Source organism: Plectropomus leopardus, chromosome 8 (assembly GCF_026936395.1).
Source record: "Plectropomus leopardus strain MGB_pleo_1.0 chromosome 8, ASM2693639v1, whole genome shotgun sequence".
NCBI classification, from domain to species: domain Eukaryota; kingdom Metazoa; phylum Chordata; class Actinopteri; order Perciformes; family Serranidae; genus Plectropomus; species Plectropomus leopardus.
Genome location: NC_142183.1, coordinates 21,678,630 through 21,701,916, shown reverse-complemented (window position 1 = coordinate 21,701,916; position 23,287 = coordinate 21,678,630). Strand labels below are relative to the sequence as shown.

The 23,287-nt window shown below is 40.0% G+C and overlaps 1 protein-coding gene across 4 annotated transcripts; it reads right to left on the bottom strand.

Moving 5' to 3' along the window:
* Positions 1-431: 431 nt before the first annotated feature.
* slc34a1b (solute carrier family 34 member 1b) lies at positions 432-20,880 on the bottom strand. Of its 4 annotated transcripts, none has more exons than XM_042493740.2 (13): positions 20,674-20,880; positions 19,397-19,467; positions 18,618-18,800; positions 18,020-18,166; positions 17,600-17,743; positions 15,922-16,033; positions 15,200-15,395; positions 14,373-14,468; positions 14,148-14,214; positions 13,820-13,987; positions 13,488-13,604; positions 8,205-8,329; positions 432-7,716 (listed from the first exon to the last, which is right to left on the bottom strand). In XM_042493740.2, the coding sequence occupies exons 2-13, from the start codon at positions 19,452-19,454 to the stop codon at positions 7,123-7,125; spliced, it is 2,007 nt and encodes a 668-aa protein (XP_042349674.2). In that variant the 5' UTR covers positions 19,455-19,467; positions 20,674-20,880; the 3' UTR covers positions 432-7,122. The 4 variants fall into 4 exon arrangements, with proteins under 4 accessions (XP_042349674.2, XP_087937298.1, XP_087937299.1 ...); XM_088081172.1 differs by lacking the exon at positions 20,674-20,880 and adding an exon at positions 19,552-19,766 and having other exon boundaries at positions 13,820-13,945; XM_088081173.1 differs by lacking the exon at positions 20,674-20,880 and adding an exon at positions 19,552-19,765 and having other exon boundaries at positions 13,820-13,924.
* Positions 20,881-23,287: the final 2,407 nt, after the last annotated feature.

The following is a 23,287-nucleotide window of genomic DNA, read 5'->3' as shown; positions in this document are numbered from 1 at the left end:
GAGGTTTTTCCCACTGCGTGTACACACTTATAGTTGTTATTGTGTTCTACATTGTGTGTACACGTAATTCTACATTTCACATATATATCAAAACATTTGAGAAATTGTAGGCATTAACATGATTCATAGTTTAAAATAATGGTCACAAATGGCTCTAAATAAAGATAATAACAGTGTTCAACTTCCTGTTTAAACAAGAATAAATTACACAGTTTGTGGATGCTAAGTAACTGAAGTGAAGTATGAATACATTTGCTGGTGTTCAGTTATATCAAACATGCTGAAAAAACAACCATCATCATATCATAACCAGCCTGCACGCAATAACAGCTGTAGCAGAGAGCATTAACTCACAAATTTCAAATCAACCACCCACTTTGCCCTGCAGGAAGAGAGCTTGTTTTGCCCCCAAAAACTTGGTCTTGGTAATCTCTCTCTCTCTCTCTCTCTCTCTCTCTCTCTCTCTCTCTCTCTCTCTCTCTCTCTCTCTCTCTCTCTCTCTCTCTCTCTGTTTCTCCTCTATTTCAGTTGCATTCAGCACAGATGTGTTTGTGCTGCTAAGGAGGTAATTATGAGTGCAGCACAGATAAAGAGCAATGCTAACATCTCTGGTTGATTTAGATCAGTTTTTATTCAAGCATTTGCATGCATTCTGACACCATCATCTTTTATTTATGAGAACTTATCAAGATATTAAGACTTTTCAAAATTCATGAATATTGTTGTGATATCCTCTTCTGTGTTAAAACCCTTCTTTATTGTCCTGAGCTAACACTCGTCTGTCTGCATGCAAATTGTGCGACCAAAAATGGAGCCATTTTTCATAATAATGCAGATATTGAGCATTTTGATTTAAAGGTCCAGTGTGTAGAAATAATTCTGATTTTACTTAAAAGTGCGTCAGGCACTGATGCCAACTTTTGTAGAAGCCAAACAGTGTAATTCAATGATTTCATTCACCGATGGGCTGCACAGCTGCCATCGCCAATTCAACATGCTGACTCTGTGGACAATAAGCAGATGAAGGTCAACGGATGCCAACGGTGCAGGACACCTAATATAGACAGAGAGCTGACCAGCAGCTTGGCCTTAATCGGGAGGTTAAGGCCAAGGTTTCAGGCTGTTGCAATCTGCAGTCCTCACCACTAGACATCCCTAGGTCCTCCTAAATCTTACATGCTGTTCCTTTAAATTGCAAAGTATCAGAGTCTGCTGTGTCCTGATTCCTTCAGACTTTCGGAAAGACTGGACTGAGTGTTTCTGTTAGACTCTTTCCCTTACTCTTACCCATCTACACACCTGCCCTGAATCAGCCTCATTAGTCTTTCTCTGCTCCTGAGTATTTCCAGCCAATCAGCTTTTTTCCTGTTCTTCAGCCTCTACACCTTGTGGTGCATGCCCACTATACGTGACTACATGCAACCAGAAATCTGCAACTATTCATTTTGTATTGGAAGCAACTGATTTGCTGTGCAAAGCATGCTGGGATACCTGCGATGTGGACCAAGCTGGCAGCGTGATGAGAGAGAGTGACAATTTCAAAAATTCAAATGTTGCTCACATCAACACAGCCACTTTGGCTGCAGCTCCAGTGACTTTCTGAACAGCTCTGTATTAATCCATGAAATACTTAAGTGAATTTTTCGCTGGTAGAGAAGTTGGGGCGGACTATGGATGGATACAAGCGACCAGTTGGGCAGGGCGGATGCGAATTGAGCAAAAATAAAATAAAGCTTAATCTTTTGAGCTCCTGTTGTCTGCCTGCTGTCTCCTGTATTTGGGTCCACCTGTTCATAACACAAAGTAAGATTTCAGTGATAATTAGTTCCTCGCGAGTGTATTTTATTCAAATTATGAACATTCTCTAACACTGAACATGATTCCCAGCTGTGGGAGCAGTAAGAGATGACCTAGACTGCACAGAAGATGCTTAAGTCTTCACCTCTGTTACTGTTTAACAAGCTATTTTACCAGCTCTAGCACCTCACCCATAAAACTCCCTCTTAAAACACAAAGGGGCTTCAGATATGACATTTCACCGCCCTTTAATGCATTTTTGCTTCACTCTTCGATGGCCATCGTGGTCTGATGCTGTAGTAACATGTGCAAGCATGCAGATCTATCAACACAGCAATTCTCATTGAAACGTATCCTCATGACTCCATTGAGCATAGCCATATCTTTGTTATTGGAAATGCAAACACATGAAACAAAACATGCATTATACAAATATTATGTGTAATTAATAGTAACTGGATGTATGGCAAAGAAGTAAAAGTCAACTACATGTGGCCCCGTGAATAAGACTGAAATATGAGTGCAGCACTTTCTGCAGGTTTGCGTAAACACATTGTCCCAAAAGGCCTACACAGTGCTGACTTAACAACAGCCACCGGCCATGTGTTATGTTATGATGTCTGTTTTTCACATGAGGGGCTGAATAATAATGGATCATTTTCACTTCTGTTACTGTGGTTAATATTTTAAAAACCATGTAAAGGTCAATTTGTCAAATTTTTATAATAAAACAAAATACAGCTATTACTACTACTACTGCTTATATAATTACAACAAAAACAACAACAACAATAATAATAATAATAATAATAACAATAATAATAAAAGATCAAATGTTTTTGAATTTAAAATCCCAGCTTGTATTTGAACCTGCATTCATTTTAATGAGTCGACCAAGTGATGAATCCAAGTCACATCTGGCTGAGTTTTGTAGAGATAATGAACGCCCACCTTTAGTTTGTAAAATACAGTCGTTGCAGCTTTTTGCAAGCACAGAATCTTTCTGTTTTCTCACTTATGTTTCTGAGTATAATCAATTAATTTGCATTTAAAAGTATTTACTTTAGGGTTGCACAGGTCATAGCTACCAAGTTAAAACCTGATTAAGTAGTAAATAGTAAGTAGTAAGTATATTGATAAACTTTTTTAGAAAAAAGGGGGATATAAAGCAAAAACTTAATTACTTTCTGTAACAAATGTAATTCTGCTTATATGTGGTGCAATTTGGTTCAACAAGCCTTCTGACTTAACCTGCTTTACACTGATACATTATCAGAGAGAATAGCCATTATTCTCAATCACTGGGTGATGTTAGACATACCGTGATCTTTTGACTAATTCTATTAAGGCTCTCTTCAAAATCTATTTGTAAATATTGTTGGTAACACAGTAACACAGTAAAAACTTTTTTGGCAAAAATCCAAAATACAATTTGTCTGGCTGTTTTCATTTTGCCACAAAACTCTTCTGTTGATTCAGCAGTAATGATGTCTCTGGATCATAATTTTGATTAAATGTATTGTAATCCCTTTGAGAAATACTCTCACAGCATCTACACAGAAAGAAATAGCTGTTGACAGATTATTGCTGTATCAGCACCTGGGTAGTGAAGCAAAATGCTTTGGAAGCAAAATGTGAGCGCTTTAGGGTTGAAAAGGTTCATGAAATTAGCCATTGAAAAATGGGGGGTGACTTTGGTCAGACACAAAGCAAGTTGTGCCTAAAGGCAAAAAGAAATTACTTTTTTGCCTCTGAAGGGATTTACTTCTCATACTGTAAAAATACAAAAGCTCACATACACATAGAACTTCATGCCACTGTGAGAGGGATGTACAGTAAATGAGTGTGAGTGAGCGTATGTTGGGAACAGGTGGCAACCTCCTAGGCTGAAAAATAAAGCCAAAAACTGCAGTTCCTTGAATGGCCACATAAGGCTGGCTCCAAAAGCAAGTCGATCCCTATACACACACGTAAAAATGTCAAACTTTACAGCCAAAATAAACATGTTTACAGCCTAGTAAACAAATAAACAACAAAAACAGTTTCGGCTTTTGTAGCTAATTTCCCTGTTCATTACATCTGTGCAAAATACCGTTGCTTTGCCATTAAATGTCTATGACTATGTCTATGTCTATGAATTTGACATACTTGGTGCCCTTCTGCATCAGTTTGTGACATTCAGGGGCTGCGTGTCAATTTGTTACATGCATTGTGCCTTTTGAAAATACATTTCCGTTGTCACAGGAAATGTACAGTTTCTGCTTTTTTGAAAAAAAAAAAAAAAGCAGACAAACATAGACATAAAAAAATCTTTTTTAGGTTAAACTCCTTTAAAAAACCACGTGACATCACGTGACATACGTCACTAACGTGGCATGCTACAAATACTAACCAATACGATGTTATTAAAAATTACTCTATTGACTTTTGGTGTCACACAGAAAAGAAACTGTGGGCTCCTGTCCTGTATGGATTTCCTCGCTCTTTATACCAAAGTAGTTGCCGGCGTTAAAAATTGCCACTGCAAAATGTGCCTCTGAAAATAGTTATATGACGCTGAGATCACTGACAGAGAAGCAGTATTTGATGAGTACACTCACTCCTCCTCAGCTCACATATGCTCACTTCTGGCTACAAAAATTCAATAAGGCGACGAAAAAAATGCCAAACTTTGGGTTTCAGAGCTGGAGCCCACAATCCAACGGGTGATGTCACAGTGGCTATTTCCATTATCTTTAAGTAGGCTGAGAAGCAGCGATAGCACCAGAGAGCCCTTGCAGCTCCTTGCTGTGAATCCCCAAATGTTAAGGCCTGGCAGGACCCTGACCCAGCTCTGCAGGACCCCTGCACTCATCAAAACTGCAGTTCCCCCTGCTCAGTCCCACACTGCAGATAATCAGCACTCAGATCAGCTCTTACTTAAAGATAAGATTAATTCTGTGCGACGTGTTTTTCGTGAGTATGTGCAGGAGTGAGTGTCATGGTAGCTTCTTGTTTCTGGCTCCCCTTCCATCTCAGACTGCTCTCGAATGCCTCCGGGGTTCACATTAGACTCAGTAGGGTGATGCAAACTCTGTCCAGACTGCCATGTCTGGTGGAGGAGATGGCTGCATCTCATTTAAAACCCTAAAACTTTAAAGAGCATGGCAGGATCAGAGGAGTATGATGAGATGAAGCTGCTTTTGTTGAAACAAAAAGTTGCTGGAGTGTACGTTTGCAGATTAGCAAGGTCCTTGAATGGGCAAAAGAAAGAAAAGGACGTATTTTCCACCTGAACCAGTACTTTCAAGTAAGACACAAGAATTAATGAAGTTTCTCTTTTTGTCAGTTCTGAGTACCAAGCTGCAATTTTACCAGCAGAGACAGACTAGTTATTTATTTAATGTGTACTCTCATCCTGTTTGCAAAGCGCTCTTCAAAGTATGTCATCTTAAAAGTGAAAGAGTCAGACTTTATTCTCTCATTAAATTAAAGACTCAGGGAGTCAAAATTTCTTAAACACACGATCAGTTGTTACAATGCAACAGCACATTCACACGCTCAACAACGCCTCCTGAGCATACATACTCTCTCACTTAAACAAGCATACACACCAAACACTACAGCGCACACACATGCTACAGCACATTCATACACTGCTTTGCAGATGACATCAAGAAGCCAACGTGATAAATCCTTTGTAGTGTCTGCGTGTATTAGGTCGCCTACCTACACTTACATAACAAGTAACTTCATTGTATTTTAACAAAGTGATCAAACATTTAGCTATCTGATAACAAGATTGTTTATATCATTAGACTTTGGGCTAACAACAGTGCTGGTTTCCTTTCCATATGACACGTTTTGTGTCATCCAGCAGAATTTTATACTATATATGGTACTTTCACATTTTCGTAACACAAAGAGTATAGAGGCTGATCAATAGAGAGAGAGCCACCCCTTTCTCTCTTTCAAACTCAGACCAGATTCAGTTCAAATGGTAAAATGAGGCAGTGCTGATCAAATATAAAACAAAATTATGTTACTGCGCTGCCTATTTCTCGCCTAAAAAGTCCACAGAAACATATTTTAGTTCACTGTTCGGCTGTAATATGAACATTTGGGAGTAGGAAGCAGGCACCATACTGTTTCCTGTATTGTAAAAAAGAGGGTGATAATAGGTTACTGAGATCAAAGGTAAAATTAAGCAGTGGTAAGTTACTGTTTTGATTATTTCTTGACTGAAATATTTTCAGAATCATGTTTAGCTGTAATTAGAGATCCATCGTTACCAGTCAGTTGCCATATTGTTTGCCATGGAAAAACAGTCATGTTTGCAAAACACCTTTTTATCCATTTCTCTGATCATGTAGCACCAATTTCAAAAGTATTTACGTCTTTCTACTGCAAAGACAGCCAAGTTTGCTGGAGGCTGCTGGTAACTACTACTGTTGATGTTAGACTTTGCATTTTGAAGACAAAACATGACGACTATGACCATAACCTTTTATGTAACATGAAAGTGGTCAAATATCAGAATTTGAATAGTTCTATGTATGAGACCATAAAATGTTAATCCTCGATTTGACTTGCTGACAGTATGCAATATTCCACCCATGACACTAACTAAAAAAAAAAGAAGTTTTTTTCATGCCAAAGAAATGTTTTTCCTGCTAAAATCTTGATTTTTTTTCCTTGCAAAAAAAACCAAATTTCTCGCAATTTTTTTTGTGCAAAAAAGTTGGTTTCTTTCCACTCTAATTCACACATGAAAAAAAAACTTTAGAAAATGGATTGCCAGAAAAAAAATGTTTTCACTGCCTCTCAGGGTTTCCATAGCTACATTTTTTGCAAACCCGTGAAATGGTATGAAACCAAGTCAGAATGCATGTATGCTTGCACATGTGTGCACAAACAAAATGGGGGTCCACTCATAAAAACATTGCTCGATAGCACCACTTGTGGTCAGCAGCTCCTCAGGGTACCTTTAATTCAGCTACAGAATCATGTTCTGTTTATGTAGTTTATCATTAAGTGAATTTAAAAGTTAATTCTTCATCTTGACAGCAGCTCACAAAAAAGCTTAAGGTATATTAAGTAGCTGTTCTGGAGCTTTTGATTTTGGTTTTTTGACAATATGATCTTTATCAGTAGATGGAGCTTGCTCAGTTGAGTGGAAATACATAAGGAAATGTCGCCCACCATAATTAGCCTGGCTTTGGGAGGCTATCTTCTATCAGTCAGTTCATTATCAAAAATGGGTTCATTTCCAAAGCATTACAAAATGGCTTCTCAATCCAATCCAACTCTTCCCAACATGTTGACATAATGCAGCTGTCAGTTTCACTACAGTGGAGTGCTGTTGCATCTCTCCAGTCCTTTTAATTTAAGCACCCTTACACCTGGTACGCTTTCAACCAGGCAGTCCACGACTGGGTTGTCATAAGCCAGCTGTGCCTTACTCTGGGCAGATTCTTTCTGTGCATTGACAGATGTTGTCTTTGTTGATATATGCTCCTTGTCTTCTTCTCCCTGCTGCTCTACGCATACAGAAATGCAGCACACAGTTGCCTTGGTGATGAGGCGGTCGAGCGGTTTGAGAGATCGCATCCACTGGGGCAGGAAGTCCCAGCTCTGGAGTTTAGTGGGCAGGTGGCGAGGACTACGGGTCTGCATCACATTTACCATGGTGATGAAGATGGTCACCCCCAGAAAAGGAGCCCCAACACCTGCCATCACCCGCCAGCCTGCCAACGAAAGGCCAAGCACCAGCGAGGGCAGGAGCAAGAAGCAAAGGAGAAGGTACAAAACTGCAAACCAGCGGTACTTGGCAGTGCGCTCACCCAGGACACGAGCCATCCTTATCGGCAGGCGTGAGAAGGGAAGAGGATACCACAGCAGAATGCCAAAGACGTTGAAGAAGAGGTGACACAGAGCGATCTTCATACAAGAGGAGAAACAGAGAGAAACTATGCAAGTGCTGAAGGATGCAGTTAACAGTCAGTGTGCTGTCAATTAGGCTGCATCCTCGGAGAGCCTACATGAACCATTTTGTCATCATGTAATATTCATTCCATAAACCACCAACACAAGACATTTTCACAGTTTGTCAAAGAAAAGACTAACAAACTGTTTTCCTTAAGGCATCCACTAAGTTGCCTCCAGCTTGCTTATGCATAAATCCATGTTCATAAATATACATACAAACATTATTATGATTTACCATCTGTAGTTAATTCTATGTTTTTGCTTGTATAGGGGAAAATTATATGTGCGGGCTCCTTTAACATTGTCTCCCTGTCTGTGTCCATCCTCCCCCCCCTGAGAGGCATATCAGTGAAAAATATATTCATGAAAATACATTTTGCCTTCGAAGTGGGAGGCGGGTGGTCAAATGGGTGGTTGTATGCTGTGAAACACTGGCTTACTTGTATGGCAGCTGCTAGCTTGTTCCCAGGACTGGCCAGAGCTGCCAGGAGGGCTGTGGCAGTGGTGCCAATGTTGGACCCGAGGGTCAGAGGATAGGCCCGCTCCAGACTGATCACACCGATACCTGAGGGAGAAAACAAGGAGAGTAAATTAAGATGATCAGGAAATGCAACAGCTTCTTATAGTATCTACTACTTTCACAGAAACTAGTTGATACGCTTAACACAATTTTTAAATAAAAGCATATTTAAAGGTGTTTTTTGAACTGTTAACTAAATGGTATCACTGCATTGTGATGAAACACATCAATAATACTAACATCCTATGAAATTTATGAGAATCAGAATTTTATGGGGTGAAAATGGCTCAATACACCATCTTTAGTTTGAAATACACTGTGAACCCTGCAAGGCTAACACTGACATATCATCATGAAACATTTGAATATCTGTTTTTGTCATCAAACAGGAGAGTTAGAGTCCCACAGGCTTGACTTAACAGGTTGAGGAATTCATTTGTTCCTCAGTCTGTCAACCTATTAAATCGGAGTATTGATTCTAAATAGCCCAAGTGTACCTGAGTCAAACACTGAATGTAACAAGCAATGGGTAATATGTTGCAATGCATTCACTTTTCATCAAATTATTTGTAATGTTTTTTTCTATGATTTTGTTGTTTGGTTGAGTGTTGTTTGTGTTTATGTGAAATAGCTGACGTCCTCGGACACAAGACAAATTTCAGAGTTATTTCAAATGAATAAATTTAAGAATGTTTACACCCTCTAAGTCAGGCTGTTCTCCTACACTGTTCTTACATATATCTACGAAAAGTAAAGCACCACAATTCATATATGGCCCACATAGTCCTGAGCCAGTAATTTGTATATAACTGTCATAATGGGGAAGGCTGCCAGGAGACTGGTGTTTGTGTCCTGTGTAAAATTAAGTGAACATTGAGGGTTTTTTTTAAAGCATGTTATCACCATGTTTTTTATGCTAAACCTAACCTACACAACTTCACGTTATGGAGGAATCTTTATCTTAAGTGCATAACTTTACACTATTTGTAATGTGAGAATGCCATTCTAGGGGAAGTAATTCATTAGATAGTAAACAAACCCTTGTATGTGCATTTTCACAAGCTATCGTACCACTGTATTTCGATACGTTGTCTTATTAACTTCTTAGCAGTTGATAAAATCTGAATTCACTGTTTTTACAAAGATAACAAGCCATGTGAAACCACAGCAATAAAAATAAATGTATTGACAACATTGTTGAGCATCAAAAATGAACAAAAGCCAAATATTTAAAAAGCAACCGAGGAGGAAAGAGGCTGAAATATAACTTTGCCAGATAAGATGACTAATGACTGTCAAATGAGTGGCTGCTTGACAACAACTGACAACCAAAGTAGGGCAATGCTGCTATAGTACCCATCTATGTAGTTAAAACTACTGACATTGTAATCTCTCTTTTATTTTCTGGGTTATTTTCAATAGATACTATCACATGGTAGCAGCAGCTAAAGGGGATGTAAAGCTATAATCTTAAGTAAAATAAACAGAAATACTTAATTAAGTGTATCTGTGGATTGGAAATCATCCATACTTTTTGCCTTTTAGCTTTTTTTCCCAAGCCGCTAACTATTCCTGTATAAAATGAAACATGATTCCCATCTCACATTTATCAGTGAGTTGCAGGCTGATGACTCAGTCATCACTGATTTTACATGCTTCATTTAGCCAGTGGCATACAGTGCCGGTTATGCAAAATGTTCTCACAAACTTCACAAGGCTCAATCAGAAGAAATAAGCAGGTTTATGTCCTTATTTGGCCCCATCTAGCTGCCAAATGGGCTGTAAGCTAACAAGGAAATCTGTGGTATTCTATGAGGCAACACTAAATTAAAGCCATTATTTACATGACAGGAGCAATCAGGTACACCTTTGTTCAATGTACAGTTAATTTATTACTGTTGCAGTGAATGTCTGTTTAGAGGTCATGGAGTGGAGTTTCAATTAATAATTAATAACTTGGAGGGGGCTGTGTGTGTGTGTGTGTCTGTGTGTGTGTGTGTGTGTGTGGGGGGTCAAGATAAATATCTCAATCAAAGGTAACAAAAATGCAATTCTTAGTTTCAGGTGATTATATACTGATGAAAACATAGTTATGGATATTATATTCCATTTCTGTCAACATGTTCTCACCTCCCAACTTTTCATATACAGGCACCTGGTCAGTTGCTCTACATATCAAATTATGACACTCCAGGTACACCTCCAGCATTAGTTTTGGACACCCAGAGACAGGGGACATGACTTTTGAAAATAAACTTCAGTTTTCACAGAAAATACACAGTTTATGCTTGTCAAATGCATAGTCTCTTTTCAAAATAAACTTAGAACATTGGTTAAAAAAAACATGGTTTGGCCAGCGTAGGTTTGGTTTAAAAACTCAGAATTAGGGTTTGGGTTAGTAACATAATGTAGCATAACGTGAAATACTTCACCAGTGTAGTATGATACATGCACTAGCACACATTGTGTTATTAAAATAACTGGAATGACTTTCAGTTGCACACAGCACAAAAACAGCAAGCTCCCAGGTGATCCTGACTTTGTTTGACCCTGTTAGAGTCCAGTTTAATAAGACATTACAAGAGACTCCCTGAAGCCCTGCACCAAATGTAACTGTGGGGTCTGAATAAGAAACTTCATATAAGTTCAACCTTTAGACTGGGCAGATGCTGGGGTTGCCCCTGGACTATGAACAGCAAGATCACCTCAAAGGAGAAACAAACTGAGCAGCAGAGTCAAGTTGGACAGCGAAAAAAAGGTGAGGCGCTCAGGTGGGCTGCGAGTACCTGAACAATAAACCAAAGTAATTGGCCTCTCAGAAAAGTGAAGTTATGAATATGAACAATCTCACTGTTTTGCTGCACTGTGGATTATGTTTGAATTTGTTTTGTTTCTTTATGCAATCCCATTATCGACATTTCCATATCCTTTGATCCCACACAGTAAACACATATGCATAATGTGTCACACTGGCATTAGTCACACAAGCCTTGTTTTCCTGAATACTACTACTGAATTACAAAGGCAAGTTGCAACGAAAGACTGTATTATAAATGAGAAGAATATGATGTGAGATCAGTTTTGGTTTTATTCTATGCACTGACATCAGCTGCTATGATTAACTGTCCAATTTGCCTGAAGTATTTCTATAGAGAGAACAAAGTGATGGACAGCTGCCAGGGATCAAAAAGTTGTTTAACTTTGCTCACATATCTTTTAAACTGTAATAACCACACGATGCTGCCTCGGGTTTCACATTCACACAGAGGTCATGACAGTGTACAAGGTTAAATTGATGTTATTCAGCATTTATATGGCCGGGGGAGTTTTAAAGTGGTTTGACCTGCTATGGTCAGCGAGGTGGGTGGTGGTCAAGAGCAAGTAAGACACTACAGATCCAAGAGAGTAAAACAAAGCCATGCAGCAAGTTCATTATTTGTGCTGTGTTCATCTTATATTTTACTAGCAGCCACTTAAAGATACACTGACAGATTGCTCACCTTTATAAAAACTAACATTTTGGCATATTTGCTGAAACTGTCATCCACACAGAGGTACAGGAAATAATTTTGGGGAAAAGTCATTTTTCTTTCCTGCTCCTTGTGCTTCAAAAGGCATTTGTCAGAATCTACCATGGCTCACAGAAAAACAACCTATCAGGGCCTATTTCCCACCTCAAATGTTTTCAAAAATGTATTTAATTGTACTGCAGAGCTGTAAAACAAGGATCTGTAAAGAAAACTGGATATGGCATTGGAGTTGAAGCCCTGTTCATTCCTATGAAAGTTGCTCAGTGGCGCCTAAAGCTGAAACAGTTAAACTGGTGTGTGTAAAACAGTGTGGCATGGCTGATTCCGGTTTAGCACCTTGTTTACTTGAATAGGGATATATAAAGACGTAATCTTGTGGCTCTTTAAGACATTCTATAGGTTTTCGGACTGAATGGATCAATTCTCATGAAACAAGTCATATTGCGGGGTTGTGACATTAAAAATCCATCCAGTTATCTACAGATGTATCTTTCAACATGCAAGTCTGTGGGAAAAAGTCTTTTTAGGCCACATGGCATCATGAGATGGACTCAGAAGTCGTAATTTCACTGTTTTTTCACTACAAAGACTGGCTTCAAAGACTGTGAGCCAGCTACAAAATGAAAAGTCTGCTCTGGCCTGTAGGCTCTGCTTACTTTTTGGCTTGACTGTTTCCATCATGCCAGTCGGGTCACAAAAAACTTCTTATTTTACAGCTAAACATTTCACCAAAATATGTGTCTTAAAACATTTGCAGAGAGAAATAGACAATGTGGGAACATAATCTTGGTTCATATTTGATCAGTTCCTGCCTAGTTTGACAGTTTGACTGCAGTTCACGAGCAGTAACTGACATGACAGCTGAGTTAGAGAGTCCAGGTCTCTGACTGGTTGTTTTTGTTTGCATTTGGCAGGGCCATTTGAAACACTATGAGGTAGCAGAGGGACATGTTTTTTTTCACAGATTATCTATGTAGCACTGTGTGGACATATTGACAGTTTTAGGAAATTTAACACTATGTTATTTTCACAAAAGTTATCAGCTACACCTTTAAAGTACTCTATGTCACCAAGAAGTTATGACGTTTTAATTCTAACCCTAACTGACAAGACAGTGCAAACACCTCTACCAAACAAAGAACAAATAGCTTTTATTTGATATTTCCCAGCAGCTATGAATACTGTGGCTTTACAACTAAACTTTAAAAGGTATTTTAAAGTTTATCCTCAGTTGTGGAGTTTCGCAGAAAAAAGGCACAGGATGTGCTGAAAATATACTAAAATTGATTAGAACTGATACTAAATGTATCTATTTATTCATCTGCCTCGAAGCAACATCTGTCATTTTAGTTATGACAGATGTTGGTATTACATAACATTTTGGTGAAAGCATGTGCTGGTGGATGTCAGCATTCTTTATATAACTTTAATACAGGGAAATAAAAAATGTTTCGGGTTTTAAAGAAATTAACAAAATGAATGTGTGGCATATGTATTTTGTGCACATATATGTTCATGCTTTAATTTATTTGATTCAGTTTGGGTGCTAATGACTTTAATTAGCTACACATTTTTAATGTTAACATTTTATCCTGTAAATGTTTGAGGTTAATTGTTGCAGAACATAGTGTATAATCTTCCTCATAGTTGGAGCAAAAGTATATTTCACCCACCTATCAGAGGAGTCATGGCTGAAGTAAAGACAGAGCTGCTCTGGACCACAAATGTTACCCCTGCACCCACAAGCATGGCCATGTATCCTGCCAGCCACCCACACGGATATGGCAGGTCTGTGGAGATAAAGCCAGGAGAGATTGAAATTACCCACATCAATGCACAATAAACACATCAATACTTGTATCTTCTTCACAGCCTTTCGATGTAATTTGCATCCACAGCAGCTCATAAAGGTTTTCTTGGCTGTTTACTCATTTGCAGAGTGCATCTGCATATTTAGCCACTACATGTGGATACACAGTGTAAAACTCTAGCAGCTCAAAAGCACCTGTGTTGATGACTTTGTGGATGACCTTTGCGACTTGGCCTTTAAGAAGAGAGTTGAGCAGCTTGACCAGAAGCATCAGACAGGTACAGAGGACAGCCAAAGAGCCTGCCAGAAGAATTAGGCCCACTGTGAGGTCAGACAGCCCGGTAGACACAAACAAATGATTACCTGCACAAAGACAGGACCAACAATCATCAGGAAATTATTATTAATAATTATTATATTATACACAGTTTCATTACATTTTTTTAAAGAAAGACAAAAGTTAATAAAAATACGCTATTTACAACAGAAGGGGCTGTACAGATACTTCTGAGTTTGAACTCACACTTCAGTGACGAATGGGACAAGTCATGACTGGGCCCACAGTTTGCAGTGCTCACGTTGCCAGTTTGCTGTAGACAAGAAGAAAGAAAGACGGAAGCATTTGTGATGAAAACACAAATAAGCAACACAGTTTTCACTGGCAGCAGTGTCAGCCTCTATTTGGCACCAAAGTGTGACAAAATGTGTCTGCGTGTGCAGGAGACAGCAGTGGAGACGAGGCCATTACCATAACAAGGTCAGTCTGGCACCATTCTTTCACCAGGCTCCTGTTCCGCATGTCCTCATTTCCCAAGGCGATCCCCGTGATTACACACTTGTCGAGCTGAGGGTGAGAGGAGAAATATCTTTCATCTTTAAAGTTCAGTGAGTCAAAGGAGAGCAGGGTTAAAGTACTAAACCTTTAGTCCTTCAACTAAAGAGTCTGTACAATTCCCACCAATGCTGTGCAAGACATTTATGCTGAGTTCACATTACAAGCCAAGCTCAATCCCAACTTGTCTTGCAGGTTTTAAATGTCTTCCTGCTCCAACACAGCTGATTCAAATGATCAGCTTGTGATGAAGCTGCTTAATGACAGACTGATCATTTAAGCTGTGTTGCAACAGGGAGAGATCTAAAACATGAAGGACAAGTGGTACTTGAGGAGAGATTTGGGAAACGCTGACTTGAACTTTCTAACGTTAGCATCTATTCCAGCCTCTTTAAAGTGGGGGGAAATCTACACAGTAGATGTGCTAATTGTGCACAGGGGGTTCTGTAACCCTCAGACTAATGTAACATTAACTATGTGCTCATTGGCCAAAGCCATTCAGTAACTAGTAACCCCACTTATTAGCTAGACTTGCTAAAAATTGCACCATATGTTTGAGCACATTGTTATGTCCATGAGTCTACTTATATGTATGCTTTTGAGACTTTGATTTTTAGAAAGAAAAATAAAAAACACAGTCCACTTGCAGAGTATCAGTCTCTAGACAGAAGTCTGAAGATTAACAGAACAGATTAACAGGCAAATTATCATTTAAAAAAACAGTGATTGGCTGATCATTTTACCTGTATGATGAGCTTGGTGACTGGCTCTGTCATGACTTTGAGCATCTCAGGTGCCTCCTCCCCGGGTTGAAGCTTGAAGCTGGTGACCAGCAGGTGTGACAGACGGGCCATGACGCCACTCACCACCTCCAGCGGCAGCAGAACCAGCACCGACAGCCAGTTGAAGCAGTCGTGGATTGTCGCCCCAGCAAAGGCACTGCAGTGGGTCACAATCATTTTCTGTGTTGCCTGAGGTCAGCCATCAGCATGATCAACTACTCCAAATGATTGCTTGTTAATCTGCTTTCAATGGCTCAACTTGGTTTTTTATGTGTGTGATGTAATGAGCATTTTAGTTTTGACTCAGTGTGTGAGTATATTATGAAAGTTTAATAAATCATGTTTATTTTACCCAGCCCAGATTAAGCAACATGCCATCTGTTCAGTGCCTTATATTTTCATGCCAAAGGGTTACTGGTGTGGGATCAATGTGGATTGGTGCCATTATTGTCGCTGTTGTAGAAATCACACTCAAATGAAGGCTGAAGCAAAGAGGCAGCGAGCAGCTGCTAATGCTTTCTCTTCACCCTCCTCTGCTTTCTCTCCTGCACTTTCAACACTTTTATCCTTCTTCCCTCCATCTAGACCACTTATCCTCTTCACTTTTCCATTTCAATTTCTTCTTCCCTACTCTCCAGCTTCCCCTCCACTCATCCTCTGCCTCACCACCGTTCTTCACTCACCGTTGAAACTCGGTCCTCTCTGAGGCTTGCATCATTGCCACTATGGTGTTCGTGACTGAAGTCCCAATATTGGACCCCATGATGATCGGAACAGCTGACCTCACTTCTAGCACTGTGAAGTGAGACCACACACACATTTTACTTAAAGTCAGGATTCTTTAAACTATATGCATGTATAGTTAAACAAAAAACATTGTAAACATCCGCCTGCATTGTGAATGGTATTGCATCACACGCATAATAATAAGACGTGACCTTCGGCATTTCAGAATGGAACATGACTCTTAATGGGGATGAAAGGTGACTGTAATTTGCTGGTGAGTGGAGGCAGCTTAGCCTTCACACTCTGCAGGGATGTTCATTGTTGAGGATGCCTTTAATGATAATGACCTACAGGACACATTTACTCATGCACACGTCCATGCCTTTGCATCTCTTTTTTTCTTTGATAATTATCTATAATCTTCCTCCTAGGTCTTTTACGGAAAGGATTTAAAAGCAGGGAGGCAGCTCTTGCATACTGATATCATTCACTTTAACCACGCAGACAAAAGAGGGGAGACCTCGGAGCCTGTGCTCGTTAGAAAGAGACAGGTCATAACCTCACTGTGTAATGGTCTTATGAGACATGATGAATTGGAATGACCGAGATGGTGGGAGATTACAGGGTGTGAAATTGTTTGATTTCATTATTTCTCTGACCCCCACCCAACCTGCCTCTGTGTAGGTAAAGCCTTATATAGCTTATTACGTGCTGCAGACTGTCATTGTTGTCAAAAAACGATTACAATCACATCAGTGAGCCACGAGCCACACTAGCTTCATTAGGATAAAGATGGACACTTTAAAAACTACCATGCCCAGCTGTTTAAAAAAACTATTTTGCCTTAATAAAAATGAAAATTTGGATTTGGGATCCAAGATTTTGTTGTCAGGGTTGTGAAAAATAGACAGGAAGTTGCAAATTATTGAGAAATTGACTAACACTTTTTTGGGGGGTTAGCCTTTTTTGTGGGATTTGTTAACAATAACATAATTATAGATTAACACATGACATGTACTTTAGGTGATTTAACAAGGAAAATGTACATTTTAAGATTACACTTAACTGCTGGAGAATACTAATGTAGACTGCATGTTTATTTACAGAGTTTAATCTTCCTCTGTTCTTATATACATTCATCTGCCTACATTTAAGCATTTAACCAAAGCCATTTTCCCTAATTTGGTCCTTAATGCTAAGCGGCAAATCAAGTAGCATAATTTACTGTATCCTCCATATTCACAGCACAGCATGAGATGGTGCAGGAAGCCAGAAAACTGAGATTATAACCATGAACCGGAAATTAATTAAATGTATTTGTTATTGCCAAACATGCACCATGGGAATTTTTGTATTTATTGCCATATTACTGTTTTTCTACTTATTATATGTTTTCATGCAAAATAATAGCCTGGAGATACATAAGCATACTGCATATACAGCATGTGCGCACACACACATATACACACAAACGCACACACACGACAACAACATATAGGCCTTTCTCAGAAAAAATGAGGCCAGTTTGGACATGTTTCCCTTTCAGAGTCTTATTTAAATCCTAAAATAACTTGTGCTAAAGTAGGCTACATGATGCTTGCAGATTTACACACACACTTTTATTCGCCTACTCACGTCCGGAGGCGACCAGACTGACGACAATGGAGGAGGAGGTGGATGAGCTCTGGACCAGCACAGTAACCAAGATCCCCACCACCAGCCCTGCCACAGGGTTGGACAGCACCGCATTGTCTTGGAAAATGTCCCCTGCCACTTTACCTGGTTAAATATGCCACCGACATGCACACAGACACACACACGCACAAATGCTGGTCTCAGACATGACAGTTGCCAAAAGCAATGTTAAACGAGATTTAAACTCCTTGTTTCCCCAAATACAAAAAGGTCACCACATGAAGCTTTGCACTAAATTACAGAGCAGGGCCCTGGTAGGACAGTGTGAACTGTTCTGCAGTGACTCACTTATTTGTCAAACATCAACTGGCTGAGTCACTATCAACCCGCTGAGGGGGCAGCGAGGGTAATAGTACTTACCCCCTGCTAACTGGAAGGCAGAGCTCAGAGTGTCCAAGGAGCATACAAAGAGGAAGAGGAGGGCGAGGAGGAGAGGGATCTTGAATAGATTGATAAAGAGCTGCTTGATCTTGCTCAGTCTCACTGCTGTGGTCTGTGGAGAGCTGTCTGTTCAAAACAAGAACCAGGGAGATGCTTTAGCTTCACAAAGTGTCCAGAGGAATGCACAGTTATCAAGAAAATCCATCACAGAAAACACAAGGATGTTTCTGGCCACTAATTCGTCCTATATTTCTCATTCTTCTTCTTATATTTCTTCATTCATGTGTTGCTGATGAAAGAGATAGCCATAGTCAGCATTCTCACATATAGAGAGCAAAGCCATCTGACATACTACATTACCCAAATGCAGCCAAATACTGCTGAGTGACTGCAGGACTTTGCCTTTGTTGCCTAGACAGCATGATCCCACGAGCCTTGCGTGTCTTTCGAGCATGCCCTCATCTAATGAGCATGTGGTGCGGCTTCTCCTGTTGTTATTTGCCTTTTCAGAGAAATCAGACCTGCTGCCAACCTAGGAAACGAATGCGTGATTCTCCTCTACATGACCCTCTTGTACCTTTCTCTTTAGATAGTCTGTCTGCCTCCCCAAGTGAAGGTTTGCTGGAGCGTTGATTGGTATGTTGGTTGAGGCCCTCAAAGCTGTCACTGAGGTCAAGAGTGGAGCCGATGCCGGACTCCCTGTCCTCCTCCTGCAGGAGTTTGGGCTGTGAGGAGAGCTGAGTGCCATGCATCTTCACCCCTGATAACAGATAACAAGAGTATACACTCAGGTGAGAGATCTGCTTTCAAGAATTTCAGAGACAAAAAAGACAGAGTGATTGGGGTTGAAATTCCCAAGCAGTGGTGAAAAATGTATTCAGATCCTTTACTTAAGTACATGCACTAATACTGCACTGTGAGAATACTCTGTTACAAATAAAAGATACTTAGTTAAAGTAAGTAAGTATAATCAGGAAAATGTACTTCAAATATTAAAAGTAAAAAAAAAAAACCCTCAAAAATATAAAAATAGAAAAAAAACCCTAATCAATCAACTGATTGATATATCAAATAATTGTTGCGGCTGTACTTGTATTAACTGTTTGGTAATTCAATTTATAACAAAACATCATATTTTAGAAACTTTTCTTGTGTTTTTTAATGCAAAAATCTTAATTTGTAAAGTAACTAAATCTGTCAGTTAAATGTAGTGAAGTTAAAAGTACAGTATTTCCCTCTGAAATGTAGTGGAGTTTAAGTATAAAGTAGCATGAAAAGAAATTACTTAAGTAAAGTGCAAGTACCTCAGATTGATACTTAAGTACAATGCTTGAATAATGTACTTTGTTACATTACCATTGTTGAGTTGTGTTCCCCGTCCAGAGGACACTATGGTTAAGGATCGAGAGGACATAGTGCTCTGGATGCTGTGTGGAGATAGGGAGGTAATTAAAATCACAGGATGACACTGTTGCAGAAGGAACACATGTAAGATTGTGTTTATCAGGCACCTGCAGCAGGAAAAAGAAGCCAAAGGAGACCAATATGTCTGCATACAAGGCGAGCCAAACTCTCACCACGCCACTGAGATCAACAGACAAGCAATTAGAAAGGAACAAAGGCAGCCCATGTTGTTTGTAATTGGCAGCTGTCCTTGATTTGAGGTCAAATTGCACACTTAAACAACATACACTAAAGAGGCATCGTCTCGCCTCTCAAACAAATGAATGCCTTGTCAGAATCAATAAGGAAACATCAGCCCCAATGTAACTTGTCTTGTCCCCCATTTCCTGCAGCTGCAAGTCAGCTCTTAAAGGGTCTCTCCACCATCCATAGAGCAGCAACTCCCTTCAAAGAATTTCACGCTCTCGGTTTAAAGAGAGCCGTTTTTCCCCTTTTCATGTCAGCCACTTTGCCATATTTTGGGGACTCCAGTGGAGGGGGGAGTGCTAATGTGTCTCTGTTAAGCAAAGAGGATGGAAGTGAGTTCAGTAATTACAGCAGTTGAAATTATAGTGATTACAGTCGCCGCATCGTTCCCATTCTGTGTGGCATCCTCCTGCAGGTTCTGATGTGTATGAGAAGCCCCTGTAAGCATATGTACGTCTGTCTGTACTTGGGAGAGTGTGAGACAAGTTCCATAGATTGCATCTGAATATACTCTGAATGCACGTGTGTGTGTGTGTGTGTGTGTGTGTGTGTGTGTGTGTGTGTGTGTGTGCTGCTGAATGTTATCCTCTAATCTACCTGCCCCACGCTCAGCTGTTAGTCAGTCTGCCAGTCTCACTGTTTGCGCTATTTGTGTTTGCCTTAAAGTCACTGTGACTCACATACATGTATCTCCATGCTGTTTAAGCTTCATCCAAAATCTTTCTACTTGAGTTTGACTTGAAGTGGAAAAATAAAAGGATTAATGAAACATTTAGTAACAGTTGTCAGTGAGTGATGGCTGACTTGCCAACATTATAAAGGATGTATGAACTGTAAGTCCCACAGCTTTAGATCAAAGGCAAGGCTTCCATTTAAAATAAATCATTCATTTCAAATAATAACAGAAAGCTTCGATATTGACTGATTCTATTTTTTTCGTTTCATAAATATTTGATATTTACATGTGTAGTAAGGTGTCTTACCTTGCTTGAAACAGTCTCAGGTGTTATGCATGCGGCCCTGGGAGGAGAAGCATCGAAGCAACGTGTAAATCATCTTTAAATAAGCTACCAGGTATCACCTTGCCTCCTGTCGATTAACCTGCTTCATCAGAGATCTCATTGTTAATCAATAACTAAAAGTCATAACTTAATGATGCATATCTTGGGAAAGCACATTATGCAGTAGGTGATGAATGATGTTTGTTCAACCAGCTGTTTTTCACCTGATTTGGGGCCAGATAAAGGATCCAAGATGAAGATGACTGTTTGATGGGATTAATGATCCTTGAGGTTCTTAATGTGCAAGAGCAGGAAAAATCTGACACCTAGTGGTAAATTTTGGAAGAATCATTCCTGCACTGGTTTATCAAATTCACTCTCATGCAGCTGTTTTCATCACATACTTGCAGTTTGGCACAGATTAAAGCCAGTATTCAGAGTATTAAACGATCATTTCTTGCATGAGGTAAGTCAGTGGAAGTATTTCAAACATGTGCAGTGTAATCTGTTTGACTTTGCAGAATGTTCAGGTGCTTAGGTACTTTGCCAGCACTCAAGATCAAGCATGTTGTGTTTGGAAATGAACTATCAGGGAGATTTTCAGAAATCTTCTCAACACACACGTACGCACGTTTACTTACACACCCAGCTAGCCCCCAAGGCAATGTCCTCCTCGCCATGGGAGAACATCGTGATGGCCTGAGTAACAGGGTAATTGTTAACAATTAGTCAAGCCACAGTTTTGTTATATCAGCAGTGCTCTCATCCAAATCTGCCAAACCTGCTGACCCCAGACTTGCATCCATGAACTCAGAGGAGCAGAACTTAATAACCCACTAGAGTTTTTTTGCTGTCCAAACTATTATGAGAGCTGAGAGCCAGAGAGATAACAGCTCTGTTGTTGTGCAGGCAGTTGGACTGGCTGCGGTTGTCTGTGGTGGTGAGGGGATAAATCCTTTAGATTTGATGCGTCAAAGAGACACAGATATACACGCACATATGGACACACACAAGTAATCACTTATACACACATGGCTAAATCTCTGGCGTAGTTCCAGAGCTTTTTAGTAAACCCCTTTCCCCCCATGATGCTGGTAATCCCCTCTCCAGATGTGCATGTCACAGGTGGTTGCTGCTCAAGCCTGGGGATAAAGCAAACAGAGGCCACCGGGTCGCCATACACGATCCTGCCATTCAAAACACCTGCCAATCAAAGAGCAGTGGGTACATGCTGTTAGTCCTCCTCTGGTTCTCAGTAGGCTGCATTGTCCTAATCCTATACTGAGACATACCATATGATGCTCTTTCAGTAAGCTCTCAGTCTGTTATTTGATTCAAGTGTATCATAGGACCGTGTCAGTTAAATATCTCTGGACATATGGCAGATGAGACATGGTCATCCACATGCCTCACATGTCTAAAATTAAAGAAATGTTTTGCTTTGAACCTTTTTATTATCATCAATGTAGTGGCAAGACACTTTAACTGTAGCAACAATTCTGCCCAGGTGGCCAAAATGATTTGGACCGGCATCAGCCCAGACTCAGCACGCAGGATTGAATAACTTTGGCCAATTCGAGTTGCCCGACTCAGCTGAGAGTCCAGAATCAGGTCAGATAAACTGGCCTGGTTATGCCGCTGACACTGCCATCATTCTGCCATTACCAAGAATGACCTGGCCCAACATTGGCCCAAACTCGGCATGCCAGAAGAAATAAGTCTGATTACCTGAGTCGGCGAAGACTCGGGATGGATGACACTTTAGAATAGGGCCAAATAAACTGGCCCAGTTCTGGCAGCTGACACTGTCATCACTTGGTCTTAATAAAGAAATAAAAGCTCATTCTCGTCTCCGGCTTCTTCCCACATTCCAAAGACATGCAGCTCAGGTTGATTGGTGACTCTAAATTGTCCTTAGGTGTGACTGTGCGTGTGAAAGGTTGTCTGTCTTTATGTGTCGGCCCTGTGATAGTCTGGCGATCTGTCCAGGGTGTACCACACCTTCCACCCGTTGACAGCTGGGATTGGCTCCAGCACCCCCGCGACCCTTGCGAGGACAAGCGGTTACAGAAAATGAATGAATGAAAGCTCATTCTCACCTTGGTCACTGCTGTCATCTCGATAAATAGTCTGATGAGGTTTTTGGCACAAGCAAAAATGATTCTAAATTTTGCCGTTTTGCTTGTGTAAGTATGCTGTTGAAATGAAAACTGAACCCTTCACTGAGGCTGCATATTTTGCCCAGACACAAGCTCCCCAGGCTTGCAAAATCAGCAGTTTGGAGTACAAATGAAATATTTAGTTAAATAATCCATCAGTCAATTATTCAAGTGCTTTAAAATAAAATGCTACTGGCCCCGACTAACATGAATATCTTTGGTTTTGAACTCTTTGGGCAAAACAAACTTTTTGAAGTCATCCCTTCATCTCTGGCAAATTTAGATTGGAAGGTTTCCCTTTATTCTGCCATTTAACAGACCAAAAACTAAGAAACTAAAAACTATTGTGTTTCTGTTACCTTAGAATGAGGCGTTTATATGTGCATACAGGACTGTCCTCTTCCATGAAGTCAGCCATGTTGTTTCTACAGTAGCCC

What these genes read in the sequence shown, in the direction of transcription:
- slc34a1b (XM_088081171.1), bottom strand. Translation starts at nt 19,595, where the DNA reads ATGCAGACATATTGGTCTCCTTTGGCTTCTTTTTCCTGCTGCAG. An exon ending in CAGACTATCTAAAGAGAAAG is followed by an intron (nt 18,167 to 18,617) that starts GTACAAGAGGGT and finishes TGTTTTGAACAG; the next exon opens with ACAGCTCTCCACAGACCACA. An exon ending in AGCCATGACTCCTCTGATAG is followed by an intron (nt 8,330 to 13,487) that starts GTGGGTGAAATA and finishes TTTCTCCCTCAG; the next exon opens with GTATCGGTGTGATCAGTCTG.